The sequence below is a fragment of the Balaenoptera physalus genome (genome assembly GCF_965194825.1).
Source record: "Balaenoptera physalus genome assembly, chromosome: 20".
Classification (NCBI taxonomy): Eukaryota; Metazoa; Chordata; class Mammalia; order Artiodactyla; family Balaenopteridae; genus Balaenoptera; species Balaenoptera physalus.
The window spans coordinates 23,187,058-23,204,191 of NC_138901.1; the positions used below are offsets into that span (position 1 = coordinate 23,187,058).

General features: G+C 53.6%; 1 protein-coding gene across 3 annotated transcripts in view; it reads right to left on the reverse strand.

Moving 5' to 3' along the window:
• Positions 1-4,778: 4,778 nt before the first annotated feature.
• MAP3K14 (mitogen-activated protein kinase kinase kinase 14) overlaps positions 4,779-17,134 on the reverse strand; it is a 41,961-nt gene continuing 29,605 nt past the window's right edge. For 2 of the 3 annotated variants that reach the window (XM_082442416.1, XM_082442414.1), the window contains 10 exons: positions 14,089-14,218; positions 13,728-13,859; positions 13,178-13,282; positions 11,696-11,859; positions 11,064-11,214; positions 8,905-9,294; positions 8,633-8,739; positions 8,055-8,199; positions 6,777-6,877; positions 4,779-6,414 (listed from right to left, as the gene is read on the reverse strand). In XM_082442416.1, the coding sequence (XP_082298542.1) occupies positions 6,250-6,414; positions 6,777-6,877; positions 8,055-8,199; positions 8,633-8,739; positions 8,905-9,294; positions 11,064-11,214; positions 11,696-11,859; positions 13,178-13,282; positions 13,728-13,859; positions 14,089-14,218 (1,590 nt within the window). In that variant the 3' untranslated portion in view covers positions 4,779-6,249. The remainder of the gene's footprint in view (positions 6,415-6,776; positions 6,878-8,054; positions 8,200-8,632; positions 8,740-8,904; positions 9,295-11,063; positions 11,215-11,695; positions 11,860-13,177; positions 13,283-13,727; positions 13,860-14,088; positions 14,219-17,134) is intronic. The other variant, XM_082442415.1, reaches the window with a different exon arrangement.

The following is a 17,134-nucleotide window of genomic DNA, read 5'->3' on the forward strand; positions in this document are numbered from 1 at the left end:
TATTAAATTTACAAAGGTTATCAGCATATCTAAAAACAATTGAAGTTGGGAGGATGGGGGAGGGTGGTGCCATTAGAGCAAGAAAGTGGTAATGTCTAGAGCTGATAAACCAAGAAAAAGCCTGTGAGCTTGTAGAGAGATAAGAAGGGAACTAGGCAGAAAAACTGTTCACGTGAAACAAGAGTGGTTGCTCTGAGGAGTGAGGCTGGGGGTGTGTGGTATAGGGGATTCTTGTTTCTCATCCCTGAATAAGCTCTTCAGTACTATTTAACCACATGCATATATTTCTCTGATAAAGTTAAAAGAAAATGTTGAGCCCCAGCTACTGGCCAGGCACTGTGCTAGGGGAGGAGGAGATAGTGATGAACATACACAGTCTCTGTCCCCTTGGAGCTTTCAAGCCTGTGGCTGTGACCGCAGGAGACCCTCCAATCTCTATTTCTTACTCTCACTTCTCCTGAGTTCTAGACTCAAACTGCAATCACTGATTACACATTTCTCCCTCAGAGGGCCTCAACTTCACCTTGTCCAAAACACTACGGATTCCTTGTCAAAGCCTGGAATTCCCCTGTTTCCTATTGTGACGTTGCTCAGGATTCACCTCTTCCTGAAGACCTTCCAGACTCTACCTCGAGGTGCTGAGCTAGGGACTCCTCGTCCAATTGCCCCCACCCCACCCTGTGGACTTCTATCTAAGCACACAGCTTCTTGCTGACCCTCAATTAGAGGTGGGTCGGGTGCGTGGGTTGCTCACTTTGAATCTCTGATCCTCCACACAGAGAGTCAGACATAACGTGGATGCTCAACAAAAGTCTGTGCAAAAAAATGGTTTCCTTATCCCTCTCACCCTGCCAAACCCTGCGGTTTATCCCCCATTTCTGACCTCAACCTCACACCCTGGTGGCCAGACTCTAGCCTGGCCAACACGGTTCTGCATGTCTGACCTGTCTTCCTTTCCAATCTCTCATCTCTCGATTACCTTCTCTGCCTGATTCATCCTTCATCCTATCACCCCAATTAGAGACCTGGGTCATTTGTGACCTTCTCACTTCCCCAGCTTCTGACCTTCCCACCACCGCTGTTGCTGACCTTCTCTTCCGACACCAAAGTCAACACAAACCCAGGACTCACTACCCCTCAAAACTCAGTTCTGAGTGCTTTGCACACATTCAATCCTCAGAGCCACTCTATGCACAGGTGGCCACGACTCTCCTCTTACAGATGAGGAAGCTTGCACAAGTCACACAGCTCTTAAGAGCAGTACCATGACCTGAACACAAATCAGACTGGCTCCAAACCCTGTGGTGCTAACCATTGTGCTGTCTGAAATTTCTTGAGGCCTCTAGATGGACCACTGAACCATGTCCCCCCACCCCCATCCCCACTCCAACCTGGGCATCTCAATGACTGCAGAGTGAGGCTGCTGCATCACCCCTGCCTCTGCTCACGTCCAGACTCTAGGGTGGCCTCAAAGATCCTGCATGGTCTGACCTCTGCCTTCTTTTTTCATCTCCTGGTATCCAGTTCCTTGCCTTGCCCCAAGCCCAAGACACCCTGGAGCATGGCAGGGTCTTTTGTGCCTCAGTGCCTTTGCACATGCTATTTCTGATATGCAGAAAGTCTCTTTCCTGACAAAATCCTACTCATGCCTGACAGCTCAAATCTCCATTGTCGTCATCTCAGTGGATAAACCTAGCTGTCCAACCTACATTTTAATTTTTAGTTAACTCATCAGACTTGGCCTAGCACAAGACTAAGCCCTTACAAATAATAAATGCTAGCGAGGGTGTGGAGAAAAAGAAACCCTCCTATACTGTTGGTGGGAATGTAAATTGGTACAACCACTATGGAGAACAGTATGGAGGTTCCTTAAAAAACTAAAAATAGAGTTACCATATGATCCTGCAATCCCACTCCTGGGCATATATCTGGAGAAAACTCTAATTCAAAAAGATACATGCACCCCAGTGTTCATTGCAGCACTATTTACAATAGCCAAGGCATTGAAGCAACCTAAATATCCATGGACAGATGAATGGATAAAGAAGATGTGGTATATATATACATAATGGAATATTACTCAGCCATTAAAAAGGCTGAAATAATGCCATTTGCAGCAACATGGGTGGACCTAGAGATTATCATACTAAGTGAAGTGAGAGAGATAAAGAAAGACAAATATCATATGATATCACTTATATGTAGAATCTAAAAAAAATAAAAGATACAAACGAACTTATTTACAAAATAGAAAGAGACTCACAGGCACGGAAAACAAACTTATGGTTACCAAAGGGAAAGCGGGGGCAGGGGGGTAGGGATAACATATACACACTACTATATATTAAAATAGATAACCAACAAGGACTCACTGTATAGCACAGGGAAGTATACTCAACATTTTGTAATAGCCTATAAGGGAAAAGGATCTGAAAAATATATATATATAACAACTACTGTGCTGTACACCTGAAACTAATATGACATTGTAAATCAATTATACAATTAAAAAATAAAATAGGACTTCCCTGGGGGTGCAGTGGTTGAGAATCTGCCTGCCAGTGCAGGGGACACGGGTTTGAGCCCTGGTCTGGGAAGATACCACATGCCGCGGAGCAACTGAGCCCGGGAGCCACAACTACTGAGCCTGCGTGTCACAACTACTGAAGCCCATGCATCTAGAGCCCACGCTCCACAACAAAGAGAAGCCACTGCAATGAGAAGCCCGCGCGCCCCAAAGAAGAGTAGCTCCTGCTCGCTGAAAGCCCACGCACAGCAATGAAGATCCAACGTAGCCATAAATAAATAAATAAATAAATAAATGTATAAGTAAATTTATAAAATAAAATACTGTTCTCTGCTGAGAAAAAAAAAGAAAAAAGAAAAAAGAAAAAGAAAAAAAAGAGTAAGTCCTGAAGGGGGTGCAATAAATGTTGTAGGAGTGATTTAAGTTGTCTGCATCAATTTGTTTGCCTTAGGCATTTGGGACGGGGCGCGGGGGGGGGGGGTTGGGGGGAGGAAAGCTGCTCTCTGGTAGTTGGTTCTTGGCACGTTTTGAAGGCTGGCCCATGTCCTCCTGGGAGAGAAGGTCCTGAGAAGAAAGCCTCCATTTCGGGGGTGGGGGATATCTGAGCCCCCATTATTAGAAACCTGGGAGATCCAGGGCCCTGAGGGGCAAACATCTTTGCTCGTTGGTACAGAGAAGAGTGCAAAGCACAACGGATGCGCTCAGTAAACATCTGTTGAAGCAGATTGCTTTTCCCTGCAAAAGCTCCAAGCATCAACCAGGAACAACTTGATTTGATTTGGGGGGTGGTTCTCGGCAGTTTGGGATAATTCATGTGTCGTTTCTGGGCACAGGGCCACTGCTCTTTCTGGGTACCCTGAAGCCCTCCAAGAACCCGCCGGGTCCGCGGCCTCCACCCCTCGGTGTGCACGTGTGTACACACACGCTTGTGCACCGCGCAGGGCCAACGCTGGGTGGGTGTGGTGGTCAGGGTAGCACCGCCCCTCATCCTCGCGGGGATCGCGAGGGTTTTGGCTGGGGTCGACCTTCCTTTCAGGCGCCCGGCAGGGGCCCTGGCCGATACCCGCCCCCGGCGCCCCGCCCCTCACTTTCACTTTTCCCGCCCCGGCCCTCCCTCCGCGCCCGGCCCCGCCTCGCCGCGCGCCCGCCCGCTCCCACCTGTCACCCCCATGCTGACCGAGGCTCCGTCGGGAAGGCGGGGAGCGGGCTGGTGGCTGCTGCCCCTCCGCCTCCAGTGCGCTCTTTGGTGGCGGGCTGTGGAGGGCGGTGGAGATGCCGGGGGCGCCGGCGTCTGTGATGTCGCCGCCTCTGTGACATCCCTGCCACGAACCCCGCGGGCAGGGAACAGCGCTCACGATCCCGGCGCGTGGGTGGGCTTGGCGGTTGGGGGGCATCTTCTGGATTGGGCTGCCCCACCTCGCCCCGCAGCTGGAGCCCCTCTCCCGGAGACACGGGGCGGCTCTGCTCTCTGCAGCAGGCCCAGAGCAGTGGAGGGCGGCGACCTGTAAGCCTGGGGTCTGCTAGGCTGAACTGCGCACCTGCCCTGGGCACACTGGCACAAGGCCGCTGCCCCTTCCGTGCGCCCAGGACCCTCCAAGAACCTGCTGAACCTGCCACCTTTACCCCAAGTTGTGCACGTGTGTCCAGTGCACACACACTGGGGCACAGGTTTGGGGTGTAGAGCCAGATTAGATAAGGCACCCTGTGTGCTGGTGGCACCCATCCTCAGACAGGTCCTCTCCCACCACCAGGGAACCGACTTTGGGAAAGTCACCTCTGATCACCTGCAGACACTTGGGTGGTTGGAAGGGCTGGGAGCGCAGGCTCACTCCCAGTTCAGTTCCTGGGAAGCCAGACCTCAGGGACAGAGGAGTGGCGGGGAGGGGGGGGCATGTCTTTGTTCTGGGCATGTGGTCTGCCCCCACCTACCCCTGCTGGGTCAGTGCCCAGGCCTCGACATCCTCCTCCTCCTCCCCTCAGCCTGGCAGCGTTCTGCCAGGGACTTCCCTGCTGTCACCGGGTGGGGGATCTTGCCTAACTGGTCTGAATGGATAGCTCAGAGGCGGAACTGGAAGCACCAACTGGGAGGAGTGGTGCGAAAAGCAGCCCCATTCAAGGGCTGAAAACAGTCCTTGCCTACGGGGCAAGACTTGACAAGATCCCACCAAGAAGGCACAAGGAGGCTGCTGTTAGGATGTGAGGTTCAGCACACAGGCAGGCGTGAGTGGAGACAACCGTGGCCTAAACACACTTATCATTACTGCAAACTTTATTGCTCAGGAGGAGTTCTCTAACGTCTCAACTCTGCAGGACCGAGGCTGCAGTTCTTCACGTACGGGGGGCCGGGGGTCTCTCCCTGGGGAGCAGCATGGCTCAATGTGGAGAGCTGGGCAGAGGCCACCATGGCAAAATGTGGGGATGAGCTTCTCCCCAGATGGAATCTCAGGGGACATCCCCTCACCCCGCAACAATTCACAGTTGATTAATGCTACATGAGTGCTGATCAGCTCCCCCGGAAAGAAGAGGCTGGACTGGGGTGACGGCAGGGGGTGCTCACCTTAAAGAAACCTGAAGGAGGTTTGAGGAGTCACATGCATGGAGAAGGGTCAAGAGCTGAGTCCCTTCACCCCACCTCCTGGCCTGCTTGTGCTCATGCAGAACCGCTGGCCTGCCCTCCTGGAGGGCAGCCATGAAAGTGCTTGAGGTCATCAGAGTGCAAAGTGCAGCTGGCAGTGCCCCCGAGACCAGGGGCAGCAGGATCAGTGAGTGTCTCGGGAAGCTCATGTGAGGATGTTGAGAGCCGTGGCCTGGGTAACAGTAGCGCCTGCATCTGCTGCCTTCTCTCGAGTCTATCGTGCTCTGTCCTCAGACCGTTCCCGTCAGGTAGGTCTCATGTCACCCTTCACTACTACAGATGAGGGAGCCGAGTGCCAGCTGGGCAGGGGCGGTGCTGGGCCTGCGGTTGGGGCTCAGGGCCTGCTGCTCTGGGGAAGACTGGTGGCCAGCAGCAAAGGGGCATGTGCTTAGGGACTGAGAACCATGTCACTTGAATGCCTTCTCTGGTCCTTGGCTGAAGCTGAGCTCAGCTCAGGGCCTGGGTTGCGGCTCCCTGAGAAGTGTGGTGTTTTCTCCCAGGGAGACCCCCAGTGTCAGGCATTCCTCCCTCCCTGACCTGGTCTGAAAAGCACCTAGAGATAGAAGGGGGGCTGATGGCCAGGCAAGGCCGGCCAAGGGGGCCAGAGGGCCCCCTCCATTAACCCAAGGGTAGGCACACCTGCTGCCCCCATCCTGTACTGGGCCTGGGGGTAGGTCATTAGATGCTCATACCCACCTGGAAGCCGAGGGAGGGGCTCGCCCACCTCTCTGGGACCTGGGCCGGAAGCCACTCTCCCCTGACTGCCAGCAAGTGGTCACTGATCCGAATGGGTCAGGCCAGCTTGTCAGGACCAAGGCAGAGAAGACCCTCTTTGTTCCCCATGGGAAGAGGCCTCCTGCCTTCCTCCTCCTCCTCCTCATGTGGGCTCAGGCAGGACACAGGTGGGAGATCCTGGGAGGTGTTCTGCTAGCCCCACCATACTGCTGCCAGCCCCTGGTCCCACCGCTGAGCCACGGGCTGGCAGACCCCTGGGAGCAGGCAGGCTGAGCCTGTGTCTCAGGGGCAGCGTTGAGCACCGAGAAGGAAGGTCGCTTCTGGCCGAGTGGAGCCAGTGGTGGAAGGCTGGTTAGGGCCTGTTCTCCAGCTGGCCGTGCTTGACCCTCCAGCTCCAGGCGAAGCTGCCATCAGGGGCCAGGGTGCACTGCAGGTCGATGCCCGAGTCTGGCACCTCCATGTCGTAGCGCACGGGCTGCCCGTCCTTGGTCACCAAGCTGAAGGCTGAGGCTGGGATCTAGGGGCAGAGCAAACCAATGGGCTTGAGAGTGGCAAGGGGCACCGAAGGTTCCTAGAAGTGCGGTACTGATGGTCTCCTGCCGTGCTGGCAGACACCTCCCTCCAGCCGAGTAGGCAGCCCTGAGGTATCATCTGCCTTTCATTCTGGAACACTTGGAGAATCTCACCTGGCCCAAGTGTGGATCCTGAGGACCCTTCAGTCACCACGGCCAGTCTTGCCCTGGGACCCCGGGGGACATCTGGGGCCAACTATTCCCTCTGGGGCCATTTCTACTTATTCAAAAGCCTCCTTCCTGGATGACTGGTCTAGGTGCACTGGGTTGTGGGGCTCTGCCCCTAAGTGTGTACCTGCCCCCTTACCTGGCTGCTGATGCCGGTTGCGATGTCTCCCACCTTGACCCGGTGGAATTCCCGGATGTGCAGGTGTTCACCATTGAGAGACTGTATTTGGACTTTCACACCTAGAAGGCAGGTAAGGTGACCATCAGGAGAGCGGCTGCTAGCTCCCTAAGGCGCCCTATGTAGGGGGAAGCAGGGTGGCTGTGGGGAAGCTGCAGAGACGACATTGAGGATGGAGTGGCTGTAATGTTATACCCCTGCTAGCTCTTACTGGCCATTTCCTGTCAACACCAGGAATTTGGCCTGCACAGTGCAAAGATCCAAGGTTGGCTCCTGTGGGAAAGTAGTATTTCAACTTACAAAGCAGAAAGGAACTGGACACAAAGATTCTTAAATTAGATTGTGGGCAACTTAGATTTAAGTCCCTGAGGTGGAGCGGCCTCTGGCCAGGCATGGGGCCTTGATGCCATGAGTCTCACTGTCCCCAGGGAACCGTGAGCTGATGAAACCCTCATTCTATCAAAATCACAACATGACCTCTGCAACCACGCTTGAAAACAGAGTTCTACATATGTTGTCCTTCTCATCTTCTGACTTCAAATGTCAGAGGAGGATCTCAGCAAACCTACTGCTGAGTTTTGTTTTTTTTTTTAATATTTATTTATTTTTGGCTGTGTTGGGTCTTTGTAGCTGTCCGCGGGCTTTCTCTAGTTGTGGAGAGCAGAGGCTACTCTTTGTTGCGGTGCACAGGCTTCTCATTGCGGTGGCTTCTTTTGTTGCGGAGCACGGGCTCTAGGCGCGCGGGCTTCAGTAGTTGTGGCTCACGGGCTCTAGAGCTCAGGCTCAGTAGTTGTGGCGCGTGGGCTTTGTTGCCCCGTGGCATGGGGGATCTTCCCGGACCAGGGCTCAAACCTGCGTCCCCTGCACTGGCAGGTGGATTCTTAACCACTGCGCCACCAGGGAAGCCCCTATTGCTGAGTTCTTGATTAAAACGTTCATGGGGTCCTGTTCTTCCTTTGCCCTTTAGAAGACATTAATTGCTCAGTTTTTGGACTCCAGGCCAGGAAAGACTGCTCTCTGCCCCAAGCTAGAGGACTTCTGGGACTCTATCAGCTGCTCACAAGGGGCAATGGTCCTCGACTGCCCCATGAGGAAAGGCTCTGGGTGATCAGGGCCTTTACTCTAAACCAACTTAATGGCCAGGTACCTCAAATTCTGGGTGCCAGGTGCCTTCCTCTCCCTTCCCCACTGTGCCCCACTCTCAGACTCCCCAGTCCCAGGCGGATCGGGTGACTGTACCGTTGAAATAGCTCGGCATGTCGGTGGGCCGCCCCCGGGCCAGCACCATGTTCCAGCTGGAGCTGCGGGCCTCCGCCTGGCTGCCCCACGAGTGCACGCCGGAACTCAGGGTGTCCCGCGAGCTCTGAGAGGCCCTGGACGGGTTCTGGAACAAGAGTGGGCACAGACTCAGGCTCCTGGGCTCAGGGAACCATCTCTGGCCTTGGCCTGATTTGGCGAGGAAGTGCCCATGTCCTAGGCTGGAGCGTGGCTCTCCTGAGCACTGGGGCTCAGCATAGGACTGAGTTCCTGAGGGGCCCTTGGGCTGGAGGAGGGTGAACAGTAATTCTATGGGGACCAAAGCCAAGCCTTTCCCCTCACTATCCTAGTAGCCAAACCAGTCCCTAATTCCCAGGTGTGTTGGAGACGGACCGTCTCATTCTGAGGAACCAGGACCCTGCCCCAGTGAGGACCCCTCCCAGGAGGAACGGGCAATCCTGTCACCCGCCCTTTACCCACTACTTGCACACGGCCCCTTCACTGGCCGGGCACAAAGCCACCTGCCCTGTGGCCCGGCTCCTGGTCCACGGCCGACTCACCTTCTCACTGTCATCTGACAGGGAGAGGCTGTCGACGCTGAGGCATGAGAGGATTTGCTCCTGTTCCTCCAGAGAAAATGGCTGCGACAGGCTGTTCAGAAATAATTCTGCAGAGAAAGGCAGAAGACGGCTGTGAAAGACTGGGAGGGTCTGGCTGTGCCGTCGGCCTTCTTCTGCACAGACTGCTGACCCTGGGGAAGAGGACGAAGCCCAGGCCTTGCTGCAGGGCCCAGGCCCGTGCTCAGGGGCCCGGAGGCCGTGGCTGCCCGTACCTATTTCCAGCTGTTGCAGCTCTTGCTCGGGGAAGGTTGCCTTCCGCTCTGGTGAGCTGGAGTTCTTGGCTGGGGCCGTATCTAGGGAGGACAGGGCCAGTGGTTCCCACGTCCCGGACTCTTCTTTGCCCCAGTGCAGGCTGGGAGACTTGTTCTGCTCTGGGGGCTCCGGGGGTGGAGGAGGCTGGAGCTTAGGGGCCCCGCCTGCTGCGTCCTCAGCTGGCTGGGGCCCTGGGGCCTCTGGAGAGAGCTCCCCTGGCGAGAGCTCCACTGGTGGGGCACGTAGGGTCTGGTGAGGGTGCCCTTGGCTTGGCGGTGGGTGGGCTTGGAGTGACGGCGGATGTCTTGGTTCTTTGTACTCTCCCCTCCAAGGGCTCCTCAGACCTCCCACTACAAAACAGAGAGCACATGTGGTGAGGTGGAAATGGGCCAGGCCAGGTGGCCTTTCCTGAGCAGAAGAGGGCCAGAAGCGGGCAGTGAGGGTGACCTTTTGCCCGGCCAGGACATGGCTTTGGAGGGCAGTGCGTGGTCTCCAGAGGAGGCCTCTTCCATAAGATGGCCCCGATGACGGGACTAGGACAGTATTTGTTTTATTCCATTTTCCTCCTAGGTAACAACTGCAAATTTAAAAATTACAGAATTGGCTCCAGAGAAGGACTTTGTTAATATTAATAGTAAAGAGAAGATTTAAAAATAGCTCTGGGGTAATGCCAACACAGAGTTCCCAGGCGAATGGGCCTCGCTGACCCTCCGTCTCTCTTACCCTTCCCTTCCCGATAGTCAGTGCTTCCTGAAGACACCTTACCTCTGGAGTGGGGGGCAATTCAGCCCCGGGGCCATTACAACTACCATCTATGTTTGGCGTCGGGGGGGCTATGCAGTCTCTCTTCTGTTTTACTTATTCCCTTTCGTTCCCATAACCACTGTCTCTCCCTTGCCACCCCCTACTCCGCCCCCGGCTGATGTTCTCTTATGTTCAACATGTCATTTTGGGTTTGATCGAATTCTTGCAAAGCATGTGTTGTTTTTATTTATCAATTTTTTTTAATACATTTATTTTATTTTTGGCTGCGTTGGGTCTTTGTTGCTGTGCGTGGACTTTCTGTAGTTGTGGCGAGCGGGGGCTACGCTCCGTCGTGGTGCGCAGGCTTCTCATTGCAGTGGCTTCTCTTGTTGCGGAACACAGGCTCTAGGCGCGCGGGCTTCAGTAGTTGTGGCACGCGGGCTCAGCCGTTGTGGCTCGCGGGCTCTAGAGCGCAGGCTCAGTAGTTGTGGCGCATGGGTCTAGCTGCTCCGCGGCATGTGGGATCTTCCCGGCCCAGGGCTCGAACCTGCATCCCCCGCATTGGCAGGCGGATTCTTAACCACTGCGCCACCAGGGAAGCCCTATTTATCAATTTTTAATTTACAGAAAAGGCACTGTGTTCTAGGCCTCGCTCTGTTGGTCCTCTTTGCAGCCAGCACTGTGGCCTGAAGATCCAGCCAGGTTGCCCCATGAGCACTGAGTTGCTTTAACTGCCGTGAGCGCTGCGTGGAGTGTCCCCCACCCCCCACCCCCACCTTTGGCCTCTCCAAGCTCCCAGGGAGGGACACCTGACTGCACCCGACTCCCCTCCCACGAACGACACTGTAGCGTGCATCCGCAGGCGTGTCCCCTCATGGACCTGGGCAGAGTTTCTTTGGCGGTGCGCCCTGGAGCGGGGTGCTGGGTCCCGGGTCCCGGGTCTACAGACGTCTGCCAGAGTGCTGCCAGGTGCGCTCCAGCAGAGCCTAAAGGCCACTGTCCCTCATCCCCACCAACACTTGGTGTGACACCAACTTCCTGATTTTCCCCACACAAATGGCTAGAAAGTGATACCTGGCTTTATTTCACATTCTCTGATACTAATGAGTTCAAGCCTCCCTTTATATGTTGTAACCCCTTGCCCCATCTCTGAGCACAGCCTCTGCATCAAGACACAGTACTAAGCACAATACAAGGCACAGTACTAAGCACTTTGACTCACGTGACCTCAGTCTTCCTAACAAGCCTGAGGTTGGTGTCATGCCCATGCTCTAGATGGGGAAACCAAGGCTCTGAGAGGCTGAGTACCTTGCTCTTAGCCACTACACGACCCCGCCGCCTCTCTCGCCCCCTGCAGCCAGCATGGGGCTCTTACCATGCTGCAGCGCCAGGCTGACCTTCCCCCCCAGCTCCGCTGCAGACGCTCGGTGGACAGGCTCTTTCCTGAGCCCCTCCTGGATGGCCTGGGCTGTGAGGGGAGCACAGGAGGGCGGGATCTCCCTCACAGGTGGAGGCTCGCTGGCAATCTGGGGGTCAAAAGGCAACATATGAGGCCTGCCTCCCCGTCACTTCCTGGCCCCCAGCTTTCTGTTCTTGCTCCTCCCCACTCTCCCCTGCCCTGCTGTGCTGGGGTCGGTCGCAAGGACTAGAGTGGCCTGGGCTACAGTGAGGGCTGGGACTTTTCCAAGAAAAGGTAGGACAGCACAGAGCCAGGGGGTGAGGCACCCACGACCCCCAGGCCCAGCCTGTCAGGAGGCAGGCAGAGGTGGCCCGGGGTGTGGACGCAAGAGAGCCCTGAACCATGAACCAAAGAAGACCCCTCACCTAGGATCTGCCCTTGGACCCTCAGATTCGAGTAGCCAAGTATTTTAGTCAGGATCCCACATTTAGGATGAGGCCTCTGCTTGCTCCTATCTGCCACTGAAGAGCGGCCAAAATGGGAGGCCACATGAAGCCTGCGGCCTAGGCCCCGTGGCCCTGCTGGCTGTCCCAGGTGCTGTCACGGACCTTGAGGCACAGCGGCCCTCGGAAGTACTGGGTCCAAGGGTGACAGCCATTGAGCATGTGCAGCATCATGCAACAGCTGCTCCAGATGTCCACCTTGGCATCACAGGGCTTGCCCATCACCACCTCTGGCGCCATGTGGGTCTCAGTACCGGGGATGTAGTCCCCTGAGAAGGTGAGGAGAGACAGAAAAGGCAACCGTGAACTCTGATGGGCAGACGCCTCGGTAATGACCACCCGAGTCAATTCCTGAAACACCCTGACTGTCTCAGAGTACTTTAAATAGAGATAAAGCCTCCAAATCAAACTTGCTGGGGCTGAGCCAAGTCGGGGATTGTCCTGGGCACTAGGACAAAGAATATATCATCCAAAACACGGGCTCTGCCCTGTGGACCAAACCCTTAAAGTGCTTTCCAAAAAGGGGGAGGGGCCTAGACACTGGAAATTCGGTTGTAGAAGACTGATTAGTGGTATGATGTTCCTAAAATGTAGGTTAAAAAAAAAAAAAGGAAAAAGAAAACTTATATGCATAAAAGACTAGAAAGATTGATGCCAGATGTGAACAGTATTTTTTTCTGGTGGTTTGTATTTTTTATTTTTGCTTAGCTTTACTTTCTGCAAAAGATATTAGAAAAGATATTTTTGTAATAAGAAGAAAACACTACAGTTCTTTCAAAGTGGAGGGCAGGTGTCCATGTTCAATTTACATCTTCAGAATTACCAACAGTCCTTTAACAACAAAGAATCACTTCTAAAAGACTGTTTTTCCTTTGGTCAAAATGAAATAATTTTATGCTAATGCTATAAATAAAAAAAAAGCAGGGCACAAAATTGTGTTATAATGGCCTTAACTATGTACGGAAAAAAAAAGACCTGGAGGGAATTATCTAAAATATTCACGATTATCTCTCTGGGCAAGAGGAATGGTGAGAATTCTTTTTTCCTCCCCTTCCATACCACTTAACACTGTAGTTGCCAAATATTTTACAGTGGGTATGGATTATTTTGATAATCAGAAGAATGTAAGTTAAAAACAGGGATTTCTTCAGCTACTGAGCCCCAGCCCCTTGGTCAGCCTTCCCATTTTGCTTTCAGAGACTGTGCTCTCAGAGGCACAGGAGGGCTGAGGTCGCAGGCTGGGAGCACAGCTCCCCAGAAAAGGCTGGACAAGAGGGGTGGAGCTCTGGGGGCTCTGAGGTAGGAGACCTGGGGACCTTGGGCGAGGCACCCAGCCTTTCTGTTCCCTCCCCTGTATAACAGGAACATCAGAAACAAGCATCTGACATGCATTATTGCATTTAAGCCTAACAACAAAAGCCTCATGATAAGCTAGGGTTGCTGTGGGACTGAAGTATCTTGGTGGACCTAAAGTGCTCACATCTCTGATTGCCATTAAGGAAAGTACAGGAGAAGGCGCATGGCTAATGCGTAGCAAAGGCTACTGGCTATTACCATTGTGGGGAGCGGTGGCGGGGAGGGGCGTACCTGTGAGCAAAGACTTCCCCAGGCCATCGGGTTGAAGGCACACAGCATGGCCAAAGTCGCAGAGGGCTGCGTGGCTCCCATCGCTGGACAGGAGCACGTTGTCGGCTGCCAGGCCACCCCCGGGAAGAAGAGGAACAGGTGAGTCACCAAGGGCCCCGGCCCAATCTGCACCTCCGGCGAGGCGATTTTCTGGCTGACCCTGCATGGCAGCTGCTGCTTCTGATTACTTTCATTAGTCATGGAGGGAGGGAGGAGGGAATCAGTTCAGCCTGGATGCAGGCAGCAGGCAGGATCACTGAGGGTGAGGGGACAGTGCCACTCAGCTCTGCTGTCCCCACCCTCCCCCAGTGGTCACCAGTGTGGTAGGAGCTTGATCTACGGTTCTCTGTGGGCATCACCCACTGGAAACTACAGTGCCAGGCTGAGGGCTGGGAGAACACACTTCCCCTTCCTACTGGAGCAGGCCCAGAAGACCTGGGAGGAAACCAGGCAGGGTGGGGTGAGGAAGGAGCCCCATGGGGACCAGGGCCACGGGCGCCCTGAGCCTTACCTTTCACATCTCCATGTAGAATCCTTCGGGTATGGAGGTATTCCAGCCCTTCCAGAGCCTGGCCCAGGTAATAGAGGGCCCGGTCCTCCGGCAGACAGCCCCTCTGCTTTATGAGCTGGCCCAGCGAGCCACCTAGGAGACCAATGGCCAGTCCTTACATGGGGCTTTTCCAGGCCTGCAAGCCAGCCAAGGGCAAGTGCCTTCGAAGGGCAGGTGGTAGAAAGCAGTCTTTTCTTGCCGATGTCACAGGGTCAAGAGATTAAAAACGGATTGACTGGGGACGAGGGTCAACCTGGGCAAGACTCGGGGAAACCCTTGGCTCTGAATTTGGAGGGAGAAGGAGTGGCAGCTGGCTCCTTACCTTCTAGCAGCTCCATGAAGATGTTGACCCAAGGACCTTCCTTCACAGCTCCATACAAAGGGACGATTCTGGGGGAGGTCAATCCCGCACATGCCATCAACTCCTCAGCCCGAAACACTTCAACTCGCACCTGGAAGGGCCCAGAGGTGGGTGTGAGTCAGGGTGACGGACCAGGGCTGGTTCCCTGGCATCCTGTCAGGACCCTTGAAGCTCCCTGCACAGAGACCGCTGATGTTCCCGGGGACGATTCTGAGGCCAGGCAGGGGCCCTGGTGGGTCTACTGGACCCTTAGAGACTAAACTGTGCCCCCTGGGGGTCGGGGTCAACGCCTAGTACTTGATTAAAGTTCTGCAGTGCTGATGCCTATGGAAATGTCACAAAAACTACAATCCTTATCCAGGCCCCTGGCATGCTGCCCACCCTCAGAGATCTGCCAAACACAGAACTTTCTTTTCCCCAGCCCAAATGTCTGGACAGTTTCTAGGTCATGGGACCTTTTGTGTATCAACAACCACTTCTACTCTTAAGATGCTGGGCTTCTGTAGCCAGAGTTGATGCAGCCAAGATTCTGGCTCTGTCAAGTGCCCCTGGGTCCTCAGCATCCTTCTCAGCACTTATTATTTGCTCATAATTATTTGCCTTTTCCCCTGAGGGCTAAAATGTCCACGTAGATGGGGCAGTGCTTGTTTATTCTGTTTGCAGCTGTTTCCCCAGGATCTGGGCATAGGAGAGGATTTTCCTATGGGGAGGGGTTTGGCCAAGGCCCCTCCTGCAGGGGACTGGCAGGCCAGGGACCCCCCACTCCTTTCTGCAGGGACCAGCATGTCATGGAGGGAAGAAATAGGCCTTGGATACAAACATCCTGGGCTGAGACCCTGGCTTGGCCATTTCCAGAGGTAGATCACTTCCCCCAAGCTATGTGGCTCCACATGTGAACGGTGGGGACAGTGGCATCTGCTCCAGGGTAGAGTGGGGATCTGGAGGGGTGATAACCAGCACCGGGCCTGGCAACTAGTGGGTGCTCAGGAAATGCCAGCTCCGCACCTCTTCCCTCCAGCTCAAATAAGCGCAGCTTACTAAATGCTTACACTTCCTAATAGAGACTCGTCCTTTCCGGCTGCAGCTGGTTCTCATGTTAGCCCTGAGAAGTGCCACCAGGGGGCATGAGTGGTAACAAAACTAGCCTGGAAGCCGTCAGTCAGGGCCTGGCAGTTTTCTTCCGAGACCTGCTGACTTGTGTAGCTTTTGGACTTTAGCCTGTCAGTGGAAAATGTCCCTCTTCTGGTTACCTGCAGAATATCTGGTTTGGTTAATCAACTCACATGAACTTTGACTCCCTGTCAGTGTTTCCAGCTCTGAAACTGAGTTGGAACTAATTCACCAACCGGACTTGTATTAGCAAATGTCTTTAATCCTACTGCTCCCAAACTGTGGGGTGAAGCGCCCTGGGGCACTGCAGAGAACTTGGAAGGGGGTTACAGGGTATTTTTTGCATTTGAGGGAAACAGCAACGATTGACATCTGGGGACACCACACAAACTACTAGCGTGAGACAGTTCAGTTTCAATGATCGAACTGCATTCTTTTGATGATATATCTTTATGAAGCTAGGTTTTTGGAGGTTGTTGTGACAAAAAGGTACTTCAGGGGGATAAGGGGATAATGTGGAGCCGAAAATGAAAGTGATGGTGTCCAGTGATTTCTAAGTTGGAGAAGTTGTGCCTGCCCAACAAGGCATGCATCCCGTTAGTAATTACGTTTGTTTAAGAACAAAATTTATCTCTCAATTTATGTGTGTTGTTATTCAAATGGCTACTAGGTTATTAGGATAAAGACTTATTATTTGACCCAATTATTTAATAAATGGAACTGGTCAGTACTTGTTTTGGCCTGGAGAACCTTGAAAAAATGACTGAGACATTAAGGGCTGTGAACCAAGAAAGTCTGGGAGCCTCGGCTTTAACTTTGAAGAAATCCATAAGTCCTCTGGAGTGTCCCAGGAATATTAAAACCCTTCCCAACCACCCAGATCAGAGGGGATTGGAAGGGACGCCTCAAAACACAAGGTGCGTTAGAAGTCTGGGCCAGCCCCAGGGAGAGCAGGCTGAAAGGGCGGTCCCAAGGGAGAAAGGACGGCCTTCTGGACCAGGCCAGCTGCCCGTCTGGCCACCTCTCCTCCCTGGACTTGAGTGTCCTCGTCTGTCAAGTGAGGGCTGGACTCTGATGAGGATGTTAATGAGGACTAATATTTAATGCCCACTTAACACGTGCCAGGTACTGTGCTCAGCACTTTATAAGCATTAGTCGTTTACGTCTTACGATAGCCTAGGAGGTGAGATTATCTCATTTTACAGACAAGGAAGCTGAAAACTGGACCAGTAATCTGCTCAAGGTCACTGGATATAAAGTAGCAAAGCTGGGATTTTGGTGGGGGAAGCCTGTCTCCAGAGCTCCCAGCTACCCCACCTCGCTGAAGGCCCTTCCAGGTGTTATTAGCTTTGACATCCGGGACATTTTTACCTACGTTCAGGCACGCGCCTACCCAGGTGGAAACATGGTCAACAATCACCTAACTGCCAAATCCACAAGCCACTTCCCTCTGCTTAACTGCCTGCACACTTTACACTGCGGATCGCTTTTTCCTTCTTGAAACTTTCCCTCTTGTTTTCTTTAGTATTCGTATCCATTTTATTTCATCGGTAAAAAAGGGAGTAACAGAAACTCTAATAAGTTCTTTTAAAGATCCCAGGAACATAAATATGTGAAGGTGACTAACACAGTATTGGGCACACAGCTTGCCGCCTTATCTCGTCATCACCATCGAGATATGCTCCCCTCGGTCCTTGTTCTGATTTCCTTCTCAACACTTGTCCCGGCTGATTTCACCATGTCCCCGGCTGATGGCTGCTTCTACCACCTTTACACCATGTAAGTGTCCACCCCCCATTACAGTCTGAGCTCCTTCAGGTCAGGCGTGTGGATTCCACACCTCTGTCTCCCTGGCACAGCGCCTGGCACAGAACAGGTGCTTGGTAACAACAGCTGG